The following is a 20,829-nucleotide window of genomic DNA, read 5'->3' as shown; positions in this document are numbered from 1 at the left end:
ACTGTCCCGGGGAGTGGGGTAACTGTCTCTGGGAGTGGGGGAACTGTCTGTGGGAGTGGGGTAACTGTCTGTGGGAGTGGGGTAACTGTCTCTGGGAGTGGGGTAACTGTCTCTGGGAGTGGGGTAACTGTCTGTGGGAGTGGGGTAACTGTCCCGGGGAGTGGGGTAACTGTCTCGGCGAGTGGGGTAACTGTCTCGGGGAGTGGGGTAACTGTCTGTGGGAGTGGGGTAACTGTCTGTGGGAGTGGGGTAACTGTCCCGGGGAGTGGGGTAACTGTCCCGGGGAGTGGGGTAACTGTCTCGGGGTGTGGGGTAACTATCTCGGGGAGTGGGGTAACTGTCTCTGGGAGTGGGGTAACTGTCTTGGTGGAGTGGGGTAACTGTCCCGGGGAGTGGGGTAACTGTCCCGGGGAGTGGGGTAACTGTCCCGGGGAGTGGGGTAACTGTCTCGGGGAGTGGGGTAACTGTCTGTGGGAGTGGGGTAACTGTCTGTGGGAGTGGGGTAACTGTCTCGGGGAGTGGGGTAACTGTCCCGGGGAGTGGGGTAACTGTCTCGGAGAGTGGGGTAACTGTCTCTGGGAGTGGGGTAACTGCCTCGGGGAGTGGGGTAACTGTCTGTGGGAGTGGGGTAACTGTCTGTGGGAGTGGGGTAACTGCCTGTGGGAGTGGGGTAACTGTCTCGGGGAGTGGGGTAACTGTCTCTGGGAGTGGGGTAACTGCGTCGGGGGAGTGAGGTAACTGTCTCGGGGAGTGGGGTAACTGTCTGTGGGAGTGGGGTAACCGTCCCGGGGAGTGGTGTAACTGTCTGTGTGAGTGGGGTAACTGTCCCGGGGAGTGGGGTAACTGTCTCTGGGAGTGGGGTAACTGCCTCGGGGAGTGGGGTAACTGCCTCGGGGAGTGGGGTAACTGTCCCGGGGAGTGGGGTAACTGTCTCGGGGAGTGGGGTAACTGTCTGTGGGAGTGGGGTAACTGTCTGTGGGAGTGGGGTAACTGTCCCGGGGAGTGGGGTAACTGTCTCGGGGAGTGGGGTAACTGTCTCGGGGAGTGGGGTAACTGACTCGGGGAGTGGGGTAACTGTCTCGGGGAGTGGGGTAACTGTCTGTGGGAGTGGGGTAACTGTCTCTGGGAGTGGGGTAACTGTCTCGGAGAGTGGGGTAACTGTCCCGGGGAGTGTGGTAACTGTCTGTGGGAGTGGGGTAACTGTCTCGGGGAGTGGGGTAACTGTCTCTGGGAGTGGGGTAACTGTCTGTGGGAGTGGGGTAACTGCCTGTGGGAGTGGGGTAACTGTCTCTGGGAGTGGGGTAACTGTCTCTGGGAGTGGGGTAACTGCGTCGGGGGAGTGGGGTAACTGTCTCGGGGAGTGGGGTAACTGTCTCGGGGAGTGGGGTAACTGCCTCGGGGAGTGGGGTAACTGTCCCGGGGAGTGGGGTAACTGTCTCGGGGAGTGGGGTAACTGTCTGTTGGAGTGGGGTAACTGTCTCGGGGAGTGGGGTAACTGTCTGTGGGAGTGGGGTAACTGTCTCGGGGAGTGGGGTAACTGTCTCGGGGTGAGGGGTAACTGTCTGTGGGAGTGGGGTAACTGTCTCTGGGAGTGGGGTAACTGTCTGTGGGAGTGAGGTAACTGTCTCGGGGAGTGGGGTAACTGTCTGTGGGAGTGGGGTAACTGTCCCGGGGAGTGGTGTAACTGTCTGTGGGAGTGGGGTAACTGTCTCTGGGAGTGGGGTAACTGTCTGTGGGAGTGGGGTAACTGTCTCTGGGAGTGGGGTAACTGCCTCGGGGAGTGGGGTAACTGTCCCGGGGAGTGGGGTAACTGTCTCGGGGAGTGGGGTAACTGTCTCGGGGAGTGGGGTAACTGTCTCAGGGAGTGGGGTAACTGCCTCGGGGAGTGGGGTAACTGTCCCGGGGAGTGGGCTAACTGTCACGGGGAGTGGGGTAACTGTCTCTGGGAGTCGGGTAACTGTCTCGGGGAGTGGGTTAACTGTCTCGGGGAGTGGGGTAACTGTCTCTGGGAGTGGGGTAACTGTCTTGGGGAGTGGGCTAACTGTCTCGGGGAGTGGGGTAACTGTCTCTGGGAGTGGGGTAACTGCCTCGGGGAGTGGGGTAACTGTCACGGGGAGTGGGGTAACTGTCTCGGGGAGTGGGGTAACAGGCTCGAACGGTGGGGTAACTGTCTCTGGGAGTGGGGTAACAGTCTCTGGGAGTGGGGTAACTGTCTGTGGGAGTGGGGTAACTGTCTCTGGGAGTGGGGTAACTGTCTCTGGGAGTGGGGTAACTGTCTCTGGGAGTGGGGTAACTGTCTGTGGGAGTGGGGTAACTGTCTGTGGGAGTGGGGTAACTGTCTCTGGGAGTGGGGTAACTGTCTCGGGGAGTGGGGTAACTGTCTGTGGGAGTGGGGTAACTGTCTGTGGGAGTGGGGTAACTGTCTCGGGGAGTGGGGTAACTGTCTCGGGGAGTGGGGTAACTGTCTCTGGGAGTGGGGTAACTGTCTCGGGGGGTGGGGTAACTGTCTCGGGGAGTGGGGTAACTGTCTGTGGGAGTGGGCTAACTGTCTCGGGGGGGTTGGGTAACTGTCTGTGGGAGTGGGGTAACTGTCTCGGGGAGTGGGGTAACTGTCTGTGGGAGTGGGGTAACTGTCTCGGGGGGGGTGGGGTAACTGTCTCGGGGAGTGGGGTAACTGTCTCGGGGAGTGGGGTAACTGTCCCTGGGAGTGGGGTAACTGTCTGTGGGAGTGGTGTAACTGTCTCGGGGAGTGGGGTAACTGTCTCGGGGAGTGGGGTAACTGTCTCGGGGAGTGGGGTAACTGTCCCGGGGAGTGGGGTAACTGTCTCTGGGAGTGGGGTAACTGTCTGTGGGAGTGAGGTAACTGTCTCGGGGAGTGGGGTAACTGTCTGTGGGAGTGGGGTAACCGTCCCGGGGAGTGGTGTAACTGTCTGTGTGAGTGGGGTAACTGTCCCGGGGAGTGGGGTAACTGTCTCTGGGAGTGGGGTAACTGCCTCGGGGAGTGGGGTAACTGCCTCGGGGAGTGGGGTAACTGTCTCGGGGAGTGGGGTAACTGTCTCGGGGAGTGGGGTAACTGTCTCGGGGAGTGGGGTAACTGTCTGTGGGAGTGGGGTAACTGTCTCAGGGAGTGGGGTAACTGCCTCGGGGAGTGGGGTAACTGTCCCGGGGAGTGGGCTAACTGTCCCGGGGAGTGGGGTAACTGTCGCTGGGAGTGGGGTAACTGCCTCGGGGAGTGGGGTAACTGTCACGGGGAGTGGGGTAACTGTCTCGGGGAGTGGGGTAACAGGCTCGAACGGTGGGGTAACTGTCTCTGGGAGTGGGGTAACAGTCTCTGGGAGTGGGGTAACTGTCTGTGGGAGTGGGGTAACTGTCTCTGGGAGTGGGGTAACTATCTCTGGGAGTGGGGTAACTGTCTGTGGGAGTGGGGTAACTGTCTGTGGGAGTGGGGTAACTGTCTCTGGGAGTGGGGTAACAGTCTCTGGGAGTGGGGTAACTGTCTGTGGGAATGGGGTAACTGTCTCTGGGAGTGGGGTAACTGTCTCTGGGAGTGGGGTAACTGTCTGTGGGAGTGGGGTAACTGTCTCTGGGAGTGGGGTAACTGTCTCTGGGAGTGGGGTAACTGTCTCGGGGAGTGGGGTAACTGTCTGTGGGAGTGGGGTAACTGTCTGTGGGAGTGGGGTAACTGTCTCGGGGAGTGGGGTAACTGTCTCGGGGAGTGGGGTAACTGTCTCGGGGAGTGGGGTAACTGTCTCGGGGGGTGGGGTAACTGTCTCGGGGAGTGGGGTAACTGTCTGTGGGAGTGGGCTAACTGTCTCGGGGGGGTGGGGTAACTGTCTGTGGGAGTGGGGTAACTGTCTCGGGGAGTGGGGTAACTGTCTGTGGGAGTGGGGTAACTGTCTCGGGGGGGTGGGGTAACTGTCTCGGGGAGTGGGGTAACTGTCTCGGGGAGTGGGGTAACTGTCTCTGGGAGTGGGGTAACTGTCTGTGGGAGTGGTGTAACTGTCTCGGGGAGTGGGGTAACTGTCTCTGGGAGTGGGGTAACTGTCCCGGGGAGTGGGGTAACTGTCTCTGGGAGTGGGGTAACTGTCTGTGGGAGTGAGGTAACTGTCTCGGGGAGTGGGGTAACTGTCTGTGGGAGTGGGGTAACTGTCCCGGGGAGTGGGGTAACTGTCTCTGGGAGTGGGGTAACTGCCTCGGGGAGTGGTGTAACTGTCTGTGTGAGTGGGGTAACTGTCCCGGGGAGTGGGGTAACTGTCTCTGGGAGTGGGGTAACTGCCTCGGGGAGTGGGGTAACTGCCTCGGGGAGTGGGGTAACTGTCTGTGTGAGTGGGGTAACTGTCCCGGGGAGTGGTGTAACTGTCTGTGTGAGTGGGGTAACTGTCCCGGGGAGTGGGGTAACTGTCTCTGGGAGTGGGGTAACTGCCTCGGGGAGTGCGGTAACTGTCTGTGGGAGTGGGGTAACTGCCTCGGGGAGTGGGGTAACTGTCTCGGGGAGTGGGGTAACTGTCTCGGGGAGTGGGGTAACTGTCTGTGGGAGTGGGGTAACTGTCTCAGGGAGTGGGGTAACTGCCTTGGGGAGTGGGGTAACTGTCCCGGGGAGTGGGCTAACTGTCACGGGGAGTGGGGTAACTGTCTCTGGGAGTGGGGTAACTGTCTCGGGGAGTGGGGTAACTGTCCCTGGGAGTGGGGTAACTGTCTTGGGGAGTGGGCTAACTGTCTGTGGGAGTGGGGTAACTTTCTCGGGGAGTGGGGTAACTGTCACGGGGAGTGGGGTAACTGTCTCGGGGAGTGGGGTAACAGGCTCGAACGGTGGGGTAACTGTCTCTGGGAGTGGGGTAACAGTCTCTGGGAGTGGGGTGACTGTCTGTGGGAGTGGGGTAACTGTCTCTGGGAGTGGGGTAACTGTCTCTGGGAGTGGGGTAACTGTCTGTGGGAGTGGGGTAATTGTCTGTGGGAGTGGGGTAACTGTCTCGGGGTGTGGGGTAACTGTCTGTGGGACAGGGGTAACTGTCTGTGGGAGTGGGGTAACTGTCTCTGGGAGTGGGGTAACTGTCTCTGTGAGTGGGGTAACTGTCTCGGGGAGTGGGGTAACTGTCTGTGGGAGTGGGGTAACTGTCTCGGGGAGTGGGGTAACTGTCTCGGGGAGTGGGGTAACTGTCTCGGGGAGTGGGGTAACTGTCTCGGGGGGTGGGGTAACTGTCTCGGGGAGTGGGGTAACTGTCTGTGGGAGTGGGCTAACTGTCTCGGGGGGGTGGGGTAACTGTCTGTGGGAGTGGGGTAACTGTCTCGGGGAGTGGGGTAACTGTCTGTGGGAGTGGGGTAACTGTCTCGGGGGGGTGGGGTAACTGTCTCGGGGAGTGGGGTAACTGTCTCTGGGAGTGGGGTAACTGTCTCTGGAAGTGGGGTAACTGTCTCGGGGGGTAGGGTAACTGTCTCGGGGAGTGGGGTAACTGTCTCGGGGAGTGGGGTAACTGTCCCGGGGAGTGGGGTAACTGTCTGTGGGAGTGGGGTAACTGTCTGTGGGATTGTGGTAACTGTCTGTGGGAGTGGGGTAACTGTCTGTGGGAGTGGGGTAACTGTCTCGGGGAGTGGGGTAACTGTCCCGGGGAGTGGGGTAACTGTCTCGGGGAGTGGGGTAACTGTCTCTGGGAGTGGGGTAACTGTCTCTGGAAGTGGGGTAACTGTCTCGGGGGGTGGGGTAACTGTCTCGGGGAGTGGGGTAACTGTCCCGGGGAGTGGGGTAACTGTCTGTGGGAGTGGGGTAACTGTCTGTGGGAGTGGGGTCACTGTCTCGGGGAGTGGGGTAACTGTCTCGGGGAGTGGGATAACTGTCCCGGGGAGTGGGGTAACTGTCTGTGGGAGTGGGGTAACTGTCTGTGGGAGTGGGGTAACTGTCTCTGGGGGTGGGGTAACTGTCCCGGGGAGTGGGGTAACTGTCTCGGGGAGTGGGGTAACTGTCCCGGGGAGTGGGGTAACTGTCTTGGGGAGTGGGGTAACTGTCTCGGGGAGTGGGATAACTGTCTCGGGGAGTGGGGTAACTGTCCCGGGGAGTGGGGTAACTGTCCCGGGGAGTGGGGTAACTGTCTCGGGGAGTGGGGTAACTGTCTCTGGGAGTGGGGTAACTGTCTGTGGGAGTGAGGTAACTGTCCCGGGGAGTGGGGTAACTGTCTCGGGGAGTGGGGTAACTGTCTCGGGGAGTGGGGTAACTGTCACGGGGAGTGGGGTAACTGTCTCTGGGAGTGGGGTAACTGTCTCTAGGAGTGGGGTTACTGCCTCTGGGAGTGGGGTAACTGTCTCTGGGAGTGGGGTAACTGTCACGGGGAGTGGGGTAACTGTCACGGGGAGTGGGGCTAACTTCCTCTGGGATTGGGGTAACTGTCACAGGGAGTGGGGTAACTGCCTCGGGGAGTGGGATAACTGTCTCTGGGAGTGGGGTAACTGTCTCGGGGAGTGGGGCTAACTTCCTCTGGGACTAGGCCTCTTGCCCTGGCAATGGGCCACCCTCCTCTGCTCACTCACCAACGAAATCTTCGCCGTACGCTGGGCGAGGAAGACGTAGCAAAGAGACAAAGGCAAATCAAACTAATCCAACTCACGCTGGCAAGATTAGCGGCGAGCTCGTTACAGAACCATCCACGTAACGAGGTCGAAGGTGAACAGAATTAGAGCATGGATCTCTCCTTTACAAACACCGAAATTATCCTCTGCTGTTCAGGCATCACTGAGTTTCTTCGCAGTCACCCAGGGGATGAGTAAATTTTAAAACCTATTTAGGAGCTGAGGTTGTTGTGTGATTGAGAAGCACCTGAGCTATTTTTCATCGAGACGTCCGACTATGCGGAGATGTTGGGTGAAGGGATCAGCTACTGCTCGTATAATGGGCTCCCCGGAGGACGGGGCAGGCCGTGCAGTAGCAGTTCATTGTTTCCTGCATATTTCCTTTGCACTTTACAACATTTGGTTGGTAGCTACTTCCCTTCACTGAGGGGCTATAAAACACGGCTTGACTGAGACTGAAGACGTTTACAGACTGTTAAAGATTGGCTTTCATCGTTGGCCATTTTTTCCAATCGAGAAAAGAAAGAGCTTTCGTTTATATTGCGCCTTTCATGACCTCAGCGCTTTACGGCCAATGAAGTGCAGTCACTGTTGTAATGTAGGGAAACAGGGCGGCCAATTTGCGCACAGCAAGATCCCGCAAACAGCAATAAGGACCAACTCATCTGTATTTTTAGGTGTTGGTTGAGGGTTAAACGTTGGCCCAGGGAACCGGGGAGAACTCCCCTCCCCCTGCTCTTCTTCCAAAAAAAGCAGTCGTGGGATCTTTTACGTCCACCTGTGAGGGCGGACCTCGGTTTAACGCCCCATCCGAAAGACGGGCACCTCCGACAGTGCAGCGCTCCCTCAGTACTGGGCAGCAGGGAGTGTCGGCCTGTGTTTTGGGGCTCAAGTCTCTGGAGTGGGGGCTCGAACCCACCACCTTCTGACTCGGAGGCGAGAGAGAGAGAGAGAGGGAGTGCCTCCCACTGATCCACAGCTGGCGCAGTGAAGGGACAAGAGAGGAGAGTTCAGAGGTGGTCTGACCAAGGCAGTATCTAAAATAGAGAGAGAGAGAGACGAGGAAAATAGATGCCAAGTGACAAAGATTGGGTGGGAGAGCGGAGAGGGAGGGTTGACTACCAGGCCAGCTGTTACTAATGTCACATCCAAACACATGAGGCAGATGTTGGGAGCCGTTCCAGATGCGGGCGGCATCAGTGTCCTATCGAAGATGGGTTACCATCAAGTGCAAATGATAGTGAGAGCTCAGTACTGAGGGAGCGCTGCACTGTCGGAGGTGCCCGTCTTTCGGATGGGACGTTAAACCGAGGCCCTGTCTGCCCTCTCAGGTTGGACGTCAAGGACCCCACGGCCGCCATTTCGAAGAAGAGCAGTGCGGGGGGGTTCCTCCCTCAACCAACACCAGTTTAATGGTCACTCGGCGCATTGCAGTTTGTGGGATCTTGCTGTGCACAAATTGGCTGCTGAGTTTTTCCACACTTCAAAATTAATTCTTGAGGACAAGAGGTGCCAAATAACTGCAAGTTCTTTCTTCTTAATGTTGTCACACCAATTAAGTTATACAGAGTTAAAATTGCCAATTTTCAATGGAAAATCAAATGTGTTTGAAATGGTACATGACTATCTCATTAATCTCACTGACATCTTCAGTTGTCTGAATGTGTTCAATGTGCAGTCAGTAACACTGAAATCGTTTAATTATTCCCTTTTGCAAACAGACTTCTACCTGTTGTGTAAACATGATCTTTGTTGCAATGTGCTTTACATTACACTGATGCTCATTAATCTCCTTATACCATGTAGAGGGAGCTTTACTCTGTATCTAACTCGTGCTGTACCCGTCCCATCAAACACTCCCAGGCGCAGGTGCAGCACGGGTTAGATACAGAGTAAAGCTCCCTCTACACTGTCCCATCAAACACTCCCAGGGCAGGTACAGGGTTAGATACAGAGTAAAGCTCCCTCTACACTGTCCCATCAAACACTCCCAGGCACAGGTACAGGATTAGATACAGAGTAAAGCTCCCTCTACACTGTCCCATCAAACACTCCCAGGGCAGGTACAGCACGGGTTAGATACAGAGTAAAGCTCCCTCTACACTGTCCCATCAAACACTCCCGGGGCAGGTACAGGGTTAGATACAGAGTAAAGCTCCCTCGACACTGTCCCATCAAACACTCCCAGGGCAGGTACAGCACGGGGTTAGATACAGAGTAAAGCTCCCTCTACGCTGTCCCATCAAACACTCCCAGGGCAGGTACAGGGGGTTAGATACAGAGTAAAGCTACCTCTACACTGTCCCATCAAACACTCCCAGGGCAGGTACAGCACGGGTTAGATACAGAGTAAAGCTCCCTCTACACTGTCCTATCAAACACTCCCAGGGCAGGTACGTCACAGGTTAGATACAGAGTAAAGCTCCCTCTACACTGTCCCATCAAACACTCCCAGGGGCAGGTACAGGGGGTTAGATACAGAGTAAAGCTCCCTATACACTGCCCATCAAACACTCCCAGGGCAGGTACAGCATGGGTTAGATACAGAGTAAAGCTCCCTCTACACTATCCCATCAAACACTCCCAGGGCAGGTACAGCACGGGTTAGATACAGAGTAAAGCTCCCTCTACACTGTCCCATCAAACACTCCCAGGGGCAGGTACAGGGTTAGATACAGAGTAAAGCTCCCTCTACACTGTCCCATCAAACACTCCCAGGGCAGGTACAGGGTTAGATACAGAGTAAAGCTCCCTCTACACTGCCCCATCAAACACTCCCAGGGCAGGTACAGGGTTAGATACAGAGTAAAGCTCCCTCTACACTGTCCCATCAAACACTCCCAGGGCAGGTACAGGGTTAGATGCAGAGTAAAGCTCCCTCAACACGGCCTCAACAATGTACCTCAGCCCAAACCTCTAAAAATGTGTTTACCAACTCACGATTGAATTGTCTTGTGCTGTTGTCTCTTACCCACTTGTTGGATTGAGATTGTCCAAAATCCATTTCATGAACGCCCCCTACGAACACACGAACGATGCCAGACAGGAAATGACCCTTTGGTCCATCCAGTTTGTCCCATACAACTGCGATGCTTTGTACATCACAATATACGCACTCCCCACGCCACCCGAAACACGTGATCTCCTGGGAGAGGCGAGAAACACAGATTAAAAACCCAGGGCCCAATTTGGGCAAAACTGAAATCTGGAAAATTCCTCTCCCGCCTCAGAGAGAGGCAGGAGAGGAATTTTCCAGATTTCTGTTTTGCCCAAATTGGCCCTGGGTTTTACTGCGTTAAAGGCGCTATATAAATGCAAGTTGTTCTTAGTTTATTTTAGTTGGCACCAAATGGTCTAATTGGATTGCTAACTACAACAACAACTTGCATTTATATAGCGCCTTTAATGTAGTAAAACGTCCCAAGGCGCTTTACAGGAGCGTAAATCAGACAAAATTTGACACCGAGCCACATAAGGAGATATTAGGACAGGTGACCAAAAGCTTGGTCAAAGAGGTAGGTTTTAAGGAGCGTCTTAAAGGAGGAGAGAGAGGCGGAGAGGTTTAGGGAGGGAATTCCAGAGCTTAGGGCCCAGGCAGCTGAAGGCACGGCCGCCAATGGTGGAGCGATGGGAATCGGGGGATGGGCAAGAGGCCAGAATTGGAGGAGCGCAGAGATCTCGGAGGGTCGTAGGGGCTGGAGGAGGTTACAGAGATAGGGAGGGGGGGCGAGGAGCGATTTGAACACGAGGATGAGCACAGGGGGGTGATGGGTGAACGGGACTCGGTGCGAGTTAGGATACGGAGGGAGCAGAATTTTGAATGAGCTGAAGTTTACGGGAGGGTGGAAGATGGGAGGCCGGGCAGGAGAGCATTGGAATAGTCGAGTCTGGAGGTAACAAAGGCACGGGTGAGGGTTTCTGCAGCAGATGAGCCGAGGCTGGGACGTATTTGACAGTTGGGTTTAAGACTGAATCTAACGTATTATCAAATTAAGTATCTAATAGATTTTCCTGGAGTGTTCAAACAATGTCAGCCTTGGCTGTTAGCCTCTTGCACATAGAAGGTATGCTTAGAGACTGTTAATCTTCTTGTATCAGATCTGTAATCCAGTACCAGGTGAAGAAATCCTGTTTAATAGTGTGTGAGTGCCTTGGTACATAATTCTTAAAGGGGCATCGCCCATCCTCAGTCGCCAACCCTCCAGGGTTGTCCCTGGAGCCTCCAGGAATTGAAGATTAATCTCCAGGGCACTGCTGCCAGCAACAATCCCAGGAGAAAAATCAAAGTGGGTTTTTTTTTTAACACTTTTGCTTATTATAAAAAATATTGGAGATGGGGGAGAGAAGGGGCTATTTGACTGACAAGCCATCAATCATCCAATTGGGTACCAACGGGCCTGTTCCCTTTCCCGATTGGCCGTGGGGAGGCGGTGGCGCCTGGAGGATGGACCAATGGCAGGGGGTGTGGGGGAGGGGGCGGTGCCAGGCGGGAGGTCATGTGACGAAGCCTCCAGGAATACGTCCAACCAGAGTTGGCAACCCCGAATCGTTCTCCTTACAGTTTTAGGGCTCATCAGAGATATTACGGCCTCTCCCCAATAGCTCAGCTGGCGGGGATGGAACTCGGTCACAGTGACTATCCCTGGGCTGTGTTACATAGGAACAGGTGGAGGCCATTCAGCCCCTCGAGTCTGTCCTACGATTCAATTAGATCTCAATCTTAACCCCATCGACCTGCCTTGGTTCCATAACCCTTAATCCCCTCGCCTAACACAACTCTCATCAATCTCAATTTTGAAATTTCCAATTGACCCCCGGCCTCAACAGATTTTTGGGGGAGAGAGTTCCAGATTCCCACTCCCCTTTGTGTGAAGAAGTGCTTCCCGACATCACCCCTGAACGGCCTGGCTCTAATTTTAAGGTTCTGCCCCCTTGTTCTGGACTCCCCCCACCAGAGGAAATAGTTTCTCTCTATCTACCCTGTCAAATCCTTCAATCGTCTCAAACCCCTCGATTAGATCGCCCCTTAATCTTTTACACTCGAGGGAACACAAGCCGAGTCTGTGCAACCTGTCCTCGTAATTTAACCCTTTTAGCCCCGGTATCTTGTTGGAGTAACTGATCTCAGACCGGGGAATGGGAGGGTACAATTATCCTGACTCAGGAGGGGAAACACCAGCCAGAATTTGCTCCTGATCATGCCCAGTGACCCCTGCAGCAACGTTGGCTCCACTAGCGACAGCCCCCCTTGGTCGAAAGTCCTGCCAAAATGTTGATGCGACCAAGCTTTGGGGGAGGCGGGGGGGTGGGGGTGGGTAGGGGGAGCATTTGGAGCAAATCTGGAACTTGGAGCTGAACGGGACATGGAAGAGCTTTTCCCCACCAGGCCAAAAAAATCTCGACATTCACCCACCCCCACCCCCGCCCCCATGAGACCGCTGGTTGCCAGGGACGCACGGCGTTGTTAGGGCGCAAGTGCCAGGAAACGGGTTGTATGACATCTTCCCACCATTTGCATGAGGTCATAGTAGACCCTCCCCCGTAATGGTGAGCACGCAGTGAAAGCCCCCCATTCTCTCGCACCTCCACCTCAAACCCAAATTTGCAGTCGGGGAGCGACGATTCAGAGGCCAGACCCGCCCCCTTCAGCCCCCGCCCGCAAGTTCAAGAGGCAGTTCATAGATTCACACAGCACGGAAGGAGGCCGTTCGGCCCATCGTGCCTGTGCCGGCCGTTTGAAAGAGCTATCCAATTAGTCCCACTACCCCCCCTGCTCTTTCCCCCATAACCCTGCAAATTTTTTCCCCTTCAAGTATTTATCCAATTCCCCTTTTGAAAGTTATTATTGAATCTGCTTCCACCGCCCTTTCAGGCAGCGCATTCCAGATCAGAACAACTCGCTGCGTAAAAAAAATTCTCCTCACCTCCCCCTCTGGTTCTTTTGCCAATTATCTTAAATCTGTGTCCTCTGGTTACCGACCCTCCTGCCACTGGAAACAGTTTCTCCTTATTTACTCTATCAAAACCCTTCATGATTTTGAACACCTCGATTAAATCTCCCTTTAACCTTCTCTGCTCCAAGGAGAACAATCCCAGCTTCTCCAGTCTCTCCACATAACTGAATCGAGAACAGTATTGGCACGATGGCTGCATTAGGGTTAGGGTTAGGGTTCCATGAGAAATAAATAAAACATTATGGCTTTTAAAGCTTACAGAGAAACATAGAAAACAGGCCATTCGGCCCTTCGAGCCTGCTCCGTCATTCAATGTGATCATGGCTGATCCTCTATCTCAATACCATATTCCCGCTCTCTCCCCATACCCCTTGATGCCTTTTGTGTCGAGAAATCTATCGAGCTCCTTCTTAAATATATTCAGTGACTTGGCCTCCACAGCCTTCTGTGGTAGAGAATTCCACAGGTTCACCACCCTCTGAGTGAAGAAATTTCTCCTCATCTCAGTCCTAAATGTCCTACCCCGTATCCTGAGACTGTGACCCCTCGTTCTGGACCCCCCAGTCAGGGGAAACATCCTCCCTGCATCCAGTCTGTCTCGCCGTGTCAGAATTTTATATGTTTCAATGAGATCCCCTCTCATTCTTATAAACTCGAGTGAAAACAGGCCGAGTCGACCCAATCTCTCCTCATATGACAGTCCTGCCATCCCAGGAATCAGTCTGGTGAACCTTCGCTGCACTCCCTCTATGGCAAGTATATCCTTTCTTAGATAATGAGACCAAAACTGCACACACTACTCCAGGTGTGGTCTCACCAAGCCCCTGTATAACTGCAGTAAGACATCCTTGCTCCTGTACTCAAATCCTCTTGCAAGCTTGACAGATTGGGGAGGACCAGGGAACACGAGTTTAGACTATAGGAGAGTAGGAATAGACTGGGTGTTGGGCTGTTCCTCTTTAACCCTGGGAGTGTTTGATGGGACAGTGTAGAGGGAGCTTTACTCTGTATCTAACCCTGTACCTGCCCTGGGAGTGTTTGATGGGACAGTGTAGAGGGAGCTTTACTCTGTATCTAACCCGTGCTGTACCTGCCCTGGGAGTGTTTGATGGGACAGTGTAGAGGGAGCTTTACTCTGTATCTAACCCTATACCTGCCCTGGGAGTGTTTGATGGGACAGTGTAGAGGGAGCTTTACTCTGTATCTAACCCCCTGTACCTGCCCTGGGAGTGTTTGATGGGACAGTGTAGAGGGAGCTTTACTCTGTATCTAACCCGTGCTGTGCCTGCCCTGGGAGTGTTTGATGGGACAGTGTAGGGGGAGCTTTACTCTGTATCTAACCCGTGCTGTGCCTGCCCTGGGAGTGTTTGACGGGACAGTGTAGAGGGAGCTTTACTCTGTATCTAACCCGTGATGTGCCTGCCCTGGGAGTGTTTGATGGGACAGTGTAGAGGGAGCTTTACTCTGTATCTAACCCGTGCTGTGCCTGCCCTGGGAGTGTTTGATGGGACAGTGTAGAGGGAGCTTTACTCTGTATCTAACCCGTGCTGTGCCTGCCCTGGGAGTGTTTGATGGGACAGTGTAGAGGGAGCTTTACTCTGTATCTAACCCGTGCTGTGCCTGCCCTGGGAGTGTTTGACGGGACAGTGTAGAGGGAGCTTTACTCTGTATCTAACCCGTGCTGTGCCTGCCCTGGGAGTGTTTGATGGGACAGTGTAGGGGGAGCTTTACTCTGTATCTAACCCGTGCTGTGCCTGCCCTGGGAGTGTTTGATGGGACAGTGTAGAGGGAGCCTTACTCTGTATCTAACCCTGTACCTGCCCTGGGAGTGTTTGATGGGACAGTGTAGAGGGAGCTTTACTCTGTATCTAACCCTGTACCTGCCCTGGGAGTGTTTGATGAGCAGGTACAGCACGGGTTAGGCTGGTGTGATGGGCACTGACTCTCTGTTTGCCTTCGAGAGGGACTTGGACCGGTTCCTGACTGGGGCAGAGATCACATCATAGGGAAGGTAAGTGTCATTTGATCTCCTGGACGGGGTTTTGATCTCCTGAAGGGGTCGGAGAGGTTAATTTTCCAGAGCATTTGTTCCCCTTTTTAGCCCCGGTCCTTTTTTCTGCCTCTCCCGGGAGATTAAACGGCTGTGGGGAAGGATAGAAAGTGTCTGGTCACGATACTGTGGGGTCTTTACCTCCCCCTTTGTTAATTATCGAGCGCGCTCTGTGTCTGTTCTGTGCAGGAGTGAGCAGCCAGGTTCAGTCAGGCAAAACCTTCGAGATTACCAGCGTGGTGAAGTTCCCAGTGGCAAGGAAAGATGATGGAGCGATTGTAACCTGCGAGGCCGACCTCCCCTCCGTGAAGGAGCAAAAGCATCGGACGGACTTTCCGCTGAGTGTACGATGTAAGTAAAAGCAAGAAGGAACTTGCATTTATATAGCGCCTTTCATGACCTCAGGACGTCCCAAAGCGCTTTACAGCCAATGAAGTACTTTTGAGGTGTCGTCACTGTTGTAATGTAGGGAACGAGGCAGCCATTTTGCGCACAGCAAGATCCCACAAACAGCAATGAGAAAATGACCAGATAATCTGTTTTTTAGTGACGTTGGTTGAGGGATAAATATTGACCCCAGGACACCGGGGAGAACTCCCCCCCCTGCTGTTCTTTAAAATAACGGCCGTGGGATCTTTTACGCCCACTCAAGAGGGCAGACAGGGGCCTCGATACAGCGTCTCATCCGAAAGACGGCACCTCCGACAGTGCGGCGCTCCCTCAGTACTGGGCACCGTGGAGTGTCGGCCTGGATTATGGGGCTCGAGTCTCTGGAGTGGGGGCTCGAACCCACGACCTTCTGACCCAGAGGCGAGAATGCCACTCTTCAGATTAATGGGCGCTGCTGTTTCTGGATCGGGCGGGCGATAGCTCAGGCAGGCTGCCTAGCCTTTATCCCTCTGCCCCTCTCTCCACTGTGAACTATTTTCCAAACTCCATTTATTAAAGCCCTCTTGTGTTCAGGACTTCCCTTAACCTGAAATGAATCTGGAGCCTCTTTGACAAGGTAGCACAGTTCAATCTCTATAGAGCAATCTCACCCATTCACAGTAACGAGAGCTGTCTGGACCCAGAATGAGAATCCCACTTAATCACAACACTGATCCACTTCAAATTTGATGTATCTCAATGATATGTTATCGACTCACCAGGTGAAGTATACTCCCATCTTCAAATCCTGATCTTTCTGCTCTAATTATTCACATTTCTTTCTTGCTTTCGTAAATTCTTATCGGTTTTAAAGTTGGGAGGGGCTTGCCATCCTGTTCAGTGAAGTATGAGCTGATTTTGTGCTGATTCTCAGCAAGGCAGGGGCCATAGTGTGACTGGGTCAGCAATGGGCCTGTTATATTGCAGTGAAATCTTCGCAGGGCAACTATCACGAATTAATGAGCTGTGGGAGCCGCTCAGCAGCTTTAAAATGATAATATCAATCGGTCTCTCCCTCCATCTTCAATCCCTCAGTGTGTCTCTCCCTCCATCTCCAATCCCTCAGTCTGTCTCTCCCTCCATCTCCAATCCTTCAGTGTGCCTCTCCCTCCATCTCCAATCCCTCAGTCTGTCTCTCCCTCCATCTCCAATCCCTCAGTGTGTCTCTCCCTCCATCTCCAATCCCTCAGTCTGTCTCTCCCTCCATCTCCAATCCCTCAGTCTGTCTCTCCCTCCATCTCCAATCCCTCAGTGTGCCTCTCCCTCCATCTCCAATCCCTCTGTCTGTCTCTCCCTCCATCTCCAATCCCTCAGTGTGTCTCTCCCTCCATCTCCAATCCCTCAGTCTGTCTCTCCCTCCATCTCCAATCCCTCAGTCTGTCTCTCCCTCCATCTCCAATCCCTCAGTCTGTCTCTCCCTCCATCTCCAATCCCTCAGTGTGTCTCTCCCTCCATCTCCAATCCCTCAGCCTGTCTCTCCCTCCATCTCCAATCCCTCAGTGTGTCTCTCCCTCCATCTCCAATCCCTCAGACTGTCTCTCCCTCCATCTCCAATCCCTCAGTGTGTCTCTCCCTCCATCTCCAATCCCTCAGTCTGACTCTCTCTCCATCTCCAATCACTCAGACTGTCTCTCTCTCCATCTCCAATCCCTCAGACTATCTCTCCCTCCATCTCCAATCCCTCAGACTGTCTCTCCCTCCATCTCTAATCCCTCAGACTATCTCTCCCTCCATCTCCAATCCCTCAGATTGTCTCTCCCTCCATCTCCAATCACTCAGACTGTCTCTCCCTCCATTTCCAATCCCTCAGATTGTCTCTCCCTCCATCTCCAATCCCTCAGATTGTCTCTCCCTCCATCTCCAATCCCTCAGACTGTCTCTCCCTCCATCTCCAATCCCTCAGTCTGTCTCTCCCTCCATCTCCGATCCCTCAGAGTGTCTCTCCCTCCACCTCCAACCCCTTTCAGTGCGCCTGCCTCTCCATCTCCAACCTGTAAATCCCTCCTTCACCTGACAGTTTCAGTCAGCATTCCAGCCCCCCTCCTCTCCGGGTTCCAGAGCTGAGGTCGGGCTTCTACAGGTGAAAAATCCATAGTGTAGTCATCGACCTGTCTTAGTCATCACTGCCTGGTGATATCAGGTCTTCGTAATTCTTGGCCGATAAGTTAACAGGTGCCTCCTCTGTCGAACAAAGACATCTCTAAGTAGCTTTTAAAATACAAAATGACACCTTGGACCTGTACCCTGCTAAAGTATCATTAACACATCTTCAGTCCTGTCTCCGATAAGTTTTTAATTCCCGTATTGTCAAACCATTCGGAGACATCTTAGGAAAACGGATTTAAAAACATTGTTTCGGTGAATTAATAGCCTGGGATCAATGTTCAGAATCTAATTGTACTTTTTCTGCTAATTATTTTTTCTGCTGATAATTTATTCGAAGTTCAACAGTGCAAGAGTGACCATTGATTTTCCCGTCTTTAATCATCAGAGAGTTCGAGTTGTGTGTTGGGGGGAGGGTGGGGTATTGGGGGAGGGGGTTTTGCAAGTGAAGATTTTTTTTTGTTTCAAAAAAACGTCCCGAGATAAGTTCCATTGGCAATTTCCAGTGTGAAACAGGCACCAGGCCGCTTCCTCCTCTCAAAAGCATTTCTCCTGACCTCTCTCCTCACACTCCTCGCCTTGACGATTTTAAATCAATGATCGCCCTCTCACCACCGATTGCCCAACCAGAGGAAACAGTCTTTCCTTATTCACTGTAGTTTTATAATTTTACAAAAAACTCGATTCAATCCCCTCTTAGCCTGCTCTGAATTAGCCCCAGTATCTCAAGTCACTCCTCATGACTGTAGTTGCCCGTCCTTGGTAGATCAATGTGTCAGGGTTTCTGTGCAACCATTCCACGGCCTAATTTCATGGGCCGTGCATTGGAAATTACATAGACTTTTACAGCACAGAAACAGGCCATTCGGCCCAACTGGTCTATCCCGGTGTTTATGCTCCACACGAGCCTCCTCCCTCCCTACTTCATCTCACCCTATCAGCATATCCTTCTATTCCTTTCTCCCTCATGTGTTTATCCAGCTTCCCCTTAAATCCATCTACACTATTCACCTCAACTACTCCTTGTGGGAGCGAGTTCCACATTCTCACCACTCTCTGGGTAAAGAAGTTTCTCCTGAATTCCCTATTGGATTTATTAGTGACTATCTTATATTTATAAATTATTTATTTATTATTAAAATTATTTATAAATACACTTAAGGATGTCAAGGCCTTGGAGAGGGTGTCGAGAAGATTTACTAGAATGGTCCCAGGGATGAGGGACTTCAGTTACGTGGAGAGACTGGAGAAGCTGGGATTGTTCTCCTCAGAGCAGAGATTTAATAGAGGCGTTCAAAATCATGAGGAGTTTTGATAGAGTAAATAAGGAGAAACTGTTTCCAGTGGCAGGAGGGTCGGTAACCAGAGGACACAGATTTAAGATAATTGGCAAAAGAACCAGAGGGGGAGATGAGGAGAATGTTTTTTACGCAGCGAGTTGTTCTGATCTGGAATGCGCTGCCTGAAAGGGCGGTGGAAGCAGATTCAATAATAACTTTCAAAAGGGGAATTGGATAAATACTTGAAGAGGAAAAATGAGCAGGCCTATGGGGGAAAGAGCAGGGGGGGGGGGGGAGTGGGACTAATTGGATCGCTCTCTCAAAGAGCCGGCACAGGCACGATGGGCCGAATGGCCTCCTTCTGTGCTGTATCGTTCTATGATTTATGGCGCCTAGCTTTGTTCTCCCCCATAAGTGGAAACATCTTCTCTGCGTCTACCTTATCAAACCCCTTCGTCATTTTAAAGACCTCGATCAGGTCACCCCTCAGCCTTCTCAAAATAAAATGGCTGACTGTTTCCAAGACAGTCTTTAAGGCCTGGCAGGGAATTCACAAGCTGATGATATTTGGCCTGAGGCTGTTTGACTGGAAAATTAAACCAGTTGACCCAAGAATACTTTACAGTTCTTATTAAATATTAAAATGCCCAATTGACCGTTTAATCCATCCCTGCCAGTTATTCACAGACAGCGCCTGCCCATTTGATTTAGGATCTACTCAAATGTGGTTTTTCTTCTTAATTTAAAAACCAAACACAGGTTTGACCATCAAGGTCGAAAAAAATAAAGGGTGATGTGAAGGAATTTGTGGAAATAGTACTCACACATGAAGTAACAAACCCTGCCTGTTACTCACACGCTGAGTAATGAGGCCTGCCTATTACTCACACACTGAGTAATGAGGCCTGCCTGTTACTCACACACTGAGTAACCAGGCCTGCCTATTACTCACACACTGAGTAACCAGGCCTGCCTATTACTCACACACTGAGTAACGAGGCCTGCCTATTACTCACACACTGAGTAATGAGGCCTGCCTATTACTCACACACTGAGTAATGAGGCCTGCCTGTTACTCACACACTGAGTAACCAGGCCTGCTTATTACTCACACACTGAGTAATGAGACCTGCCTATTACTCACACGCTGAGTAACGAGGCCTGTCTATTGTCCACACTTGGAGTAATAAACCTTGCCTGTTATTCACATACTGAGTAATGAGCCCTGCCTATTACTCACACGCTGAGTAACGAGCCCTGAAATTACTCACATACTGAGAAACGGGCCCTGTCTATTACTCACACACGGAGAAAGAAACCCTGTCTGCTATTCACACATTGAGTAATCAGCCCTGCCTATTACTCGCACACTGAGTAACAAGCCCTGTCTATCACTCTCATACTGAGTAATGATCCCTGCCTATTACTTGCACACTAAGTAACAAATTCTGTATATTACACACACACTGAGTATCAAGCCCTGTCTATTACTCACACACTGAATAATGAGCTCCATCTATTATTCACACACTGAGTAATGAGCCCTGCCTATTACTCACACACTGAGTAACAATCCCTGTCCAGTATTCACACATTGAGTAAAGATCCCCACCTATTACTCACTCATTGAGTAACAACCACTGCACATTACTCATATACGGAGTAATAAATCCTGTCTGTTACTCAGACTGAATAACGAGCCCTGTCTATTACTCACACACTGAGTAAAGATCTCTGCCTATTACTCACTCACTGAGTAACAATCCCTGCACATTACTCACACAAAGAGTAATACCAATGTCTGTTAGTCACACACTGAATAACGAGCCCTGTCTATTACTCACATACTAATAACCCCTGCACATTACTCACAAAAAAAATGGAAGGAAAATTATGAGGGGGTGGAAATGGAGGATAATTTGCAGGAATGATTTCCAGAAATGTGTTCCTGAGTAGATTGGTTCCACACGGGGAGCACACTATCAAACGTTTAGTTCCACACCGGGAGCACACTATCACACGTTTAGTTCCACACCGGGAGCACACTATCACACGTTTAGTTCCACACCGGGAGCACACTATCACACGTTTAGTTCCACACTGGGAGCACACTATCACACGTTTCGTTCCACACTGGGAGCACACTATCACACGTTTAGTTCCACACTGGGAGCACACTATCACACGTTTAGTTCCACACTGGGAGCACACTATCACACGTTTAGTTCCACACGGGGAGCACACTATCACATCTTTAGTTCCACACCGGGAGCACACTATCACACGTTTAGTTCCACACTGGGAGCACACTATCACATCTTTAGTTCCACACTGGGAGCACACTATCAAACGTTTATTTCCACACTGGGAGCACACTATCACACGTTTCGTTCCACACTGGGAGCACACTATCAAACGTTTAGTTCCACACTGGGAGCACACTATCACATCTTTA

General features: G+C 52.3%; 1 protein-coding gene across 5 annotated transcripts in view; it reads left to right on the top strand.

Moving 5' to 3' along the window:
* Positions 1 to 20,829, top strand: part of cadm4 (cell adhesion molecule 4) — a 275,949-nt gene that overhangs the window by 208,515 nt on the left and 46,605 nt on the right. For all 5 annotated transcript variants that reach the window (XR_010958840.1, XR_010958839.1, XR_010958838.1 and 2 more), the window contains exon 5: positions 14,752 to 14,913. Coding sequence is in view for 1 of the 5 variants with exons in the window: in XM_067975308.1 (XP_067831409.1) it covers positions 14,752 to 14,913 (162 nt within the window). In the remaining 4 variants the exon portion in view is untranslated. The remainder of the gene's footprint in view (positions 1 to 14,751; positions 14,914 to 20,829) is intronic.

Source organism: Heptranchias perlo, chromosome 42 (genome assembly GCF_035084215.1).
Source record: "Heptranchias perlo isolate sHepPer1 chromosome 42, sHepPer1.hap1, whole genome shotgun sequence".
In the NCBI taxonomy this organism is placed as follows: Eukaryota; Metazoa; Chordata; class Chondrichthyes; order Hexanchiformes; family Hexanchidae; genus Heptranchias; species Heptranchias perlo.
Note: the sequence above shows the minus strand (reverse complement) of the source record. Positions and strands in the feature narration are given on the sequence as shown.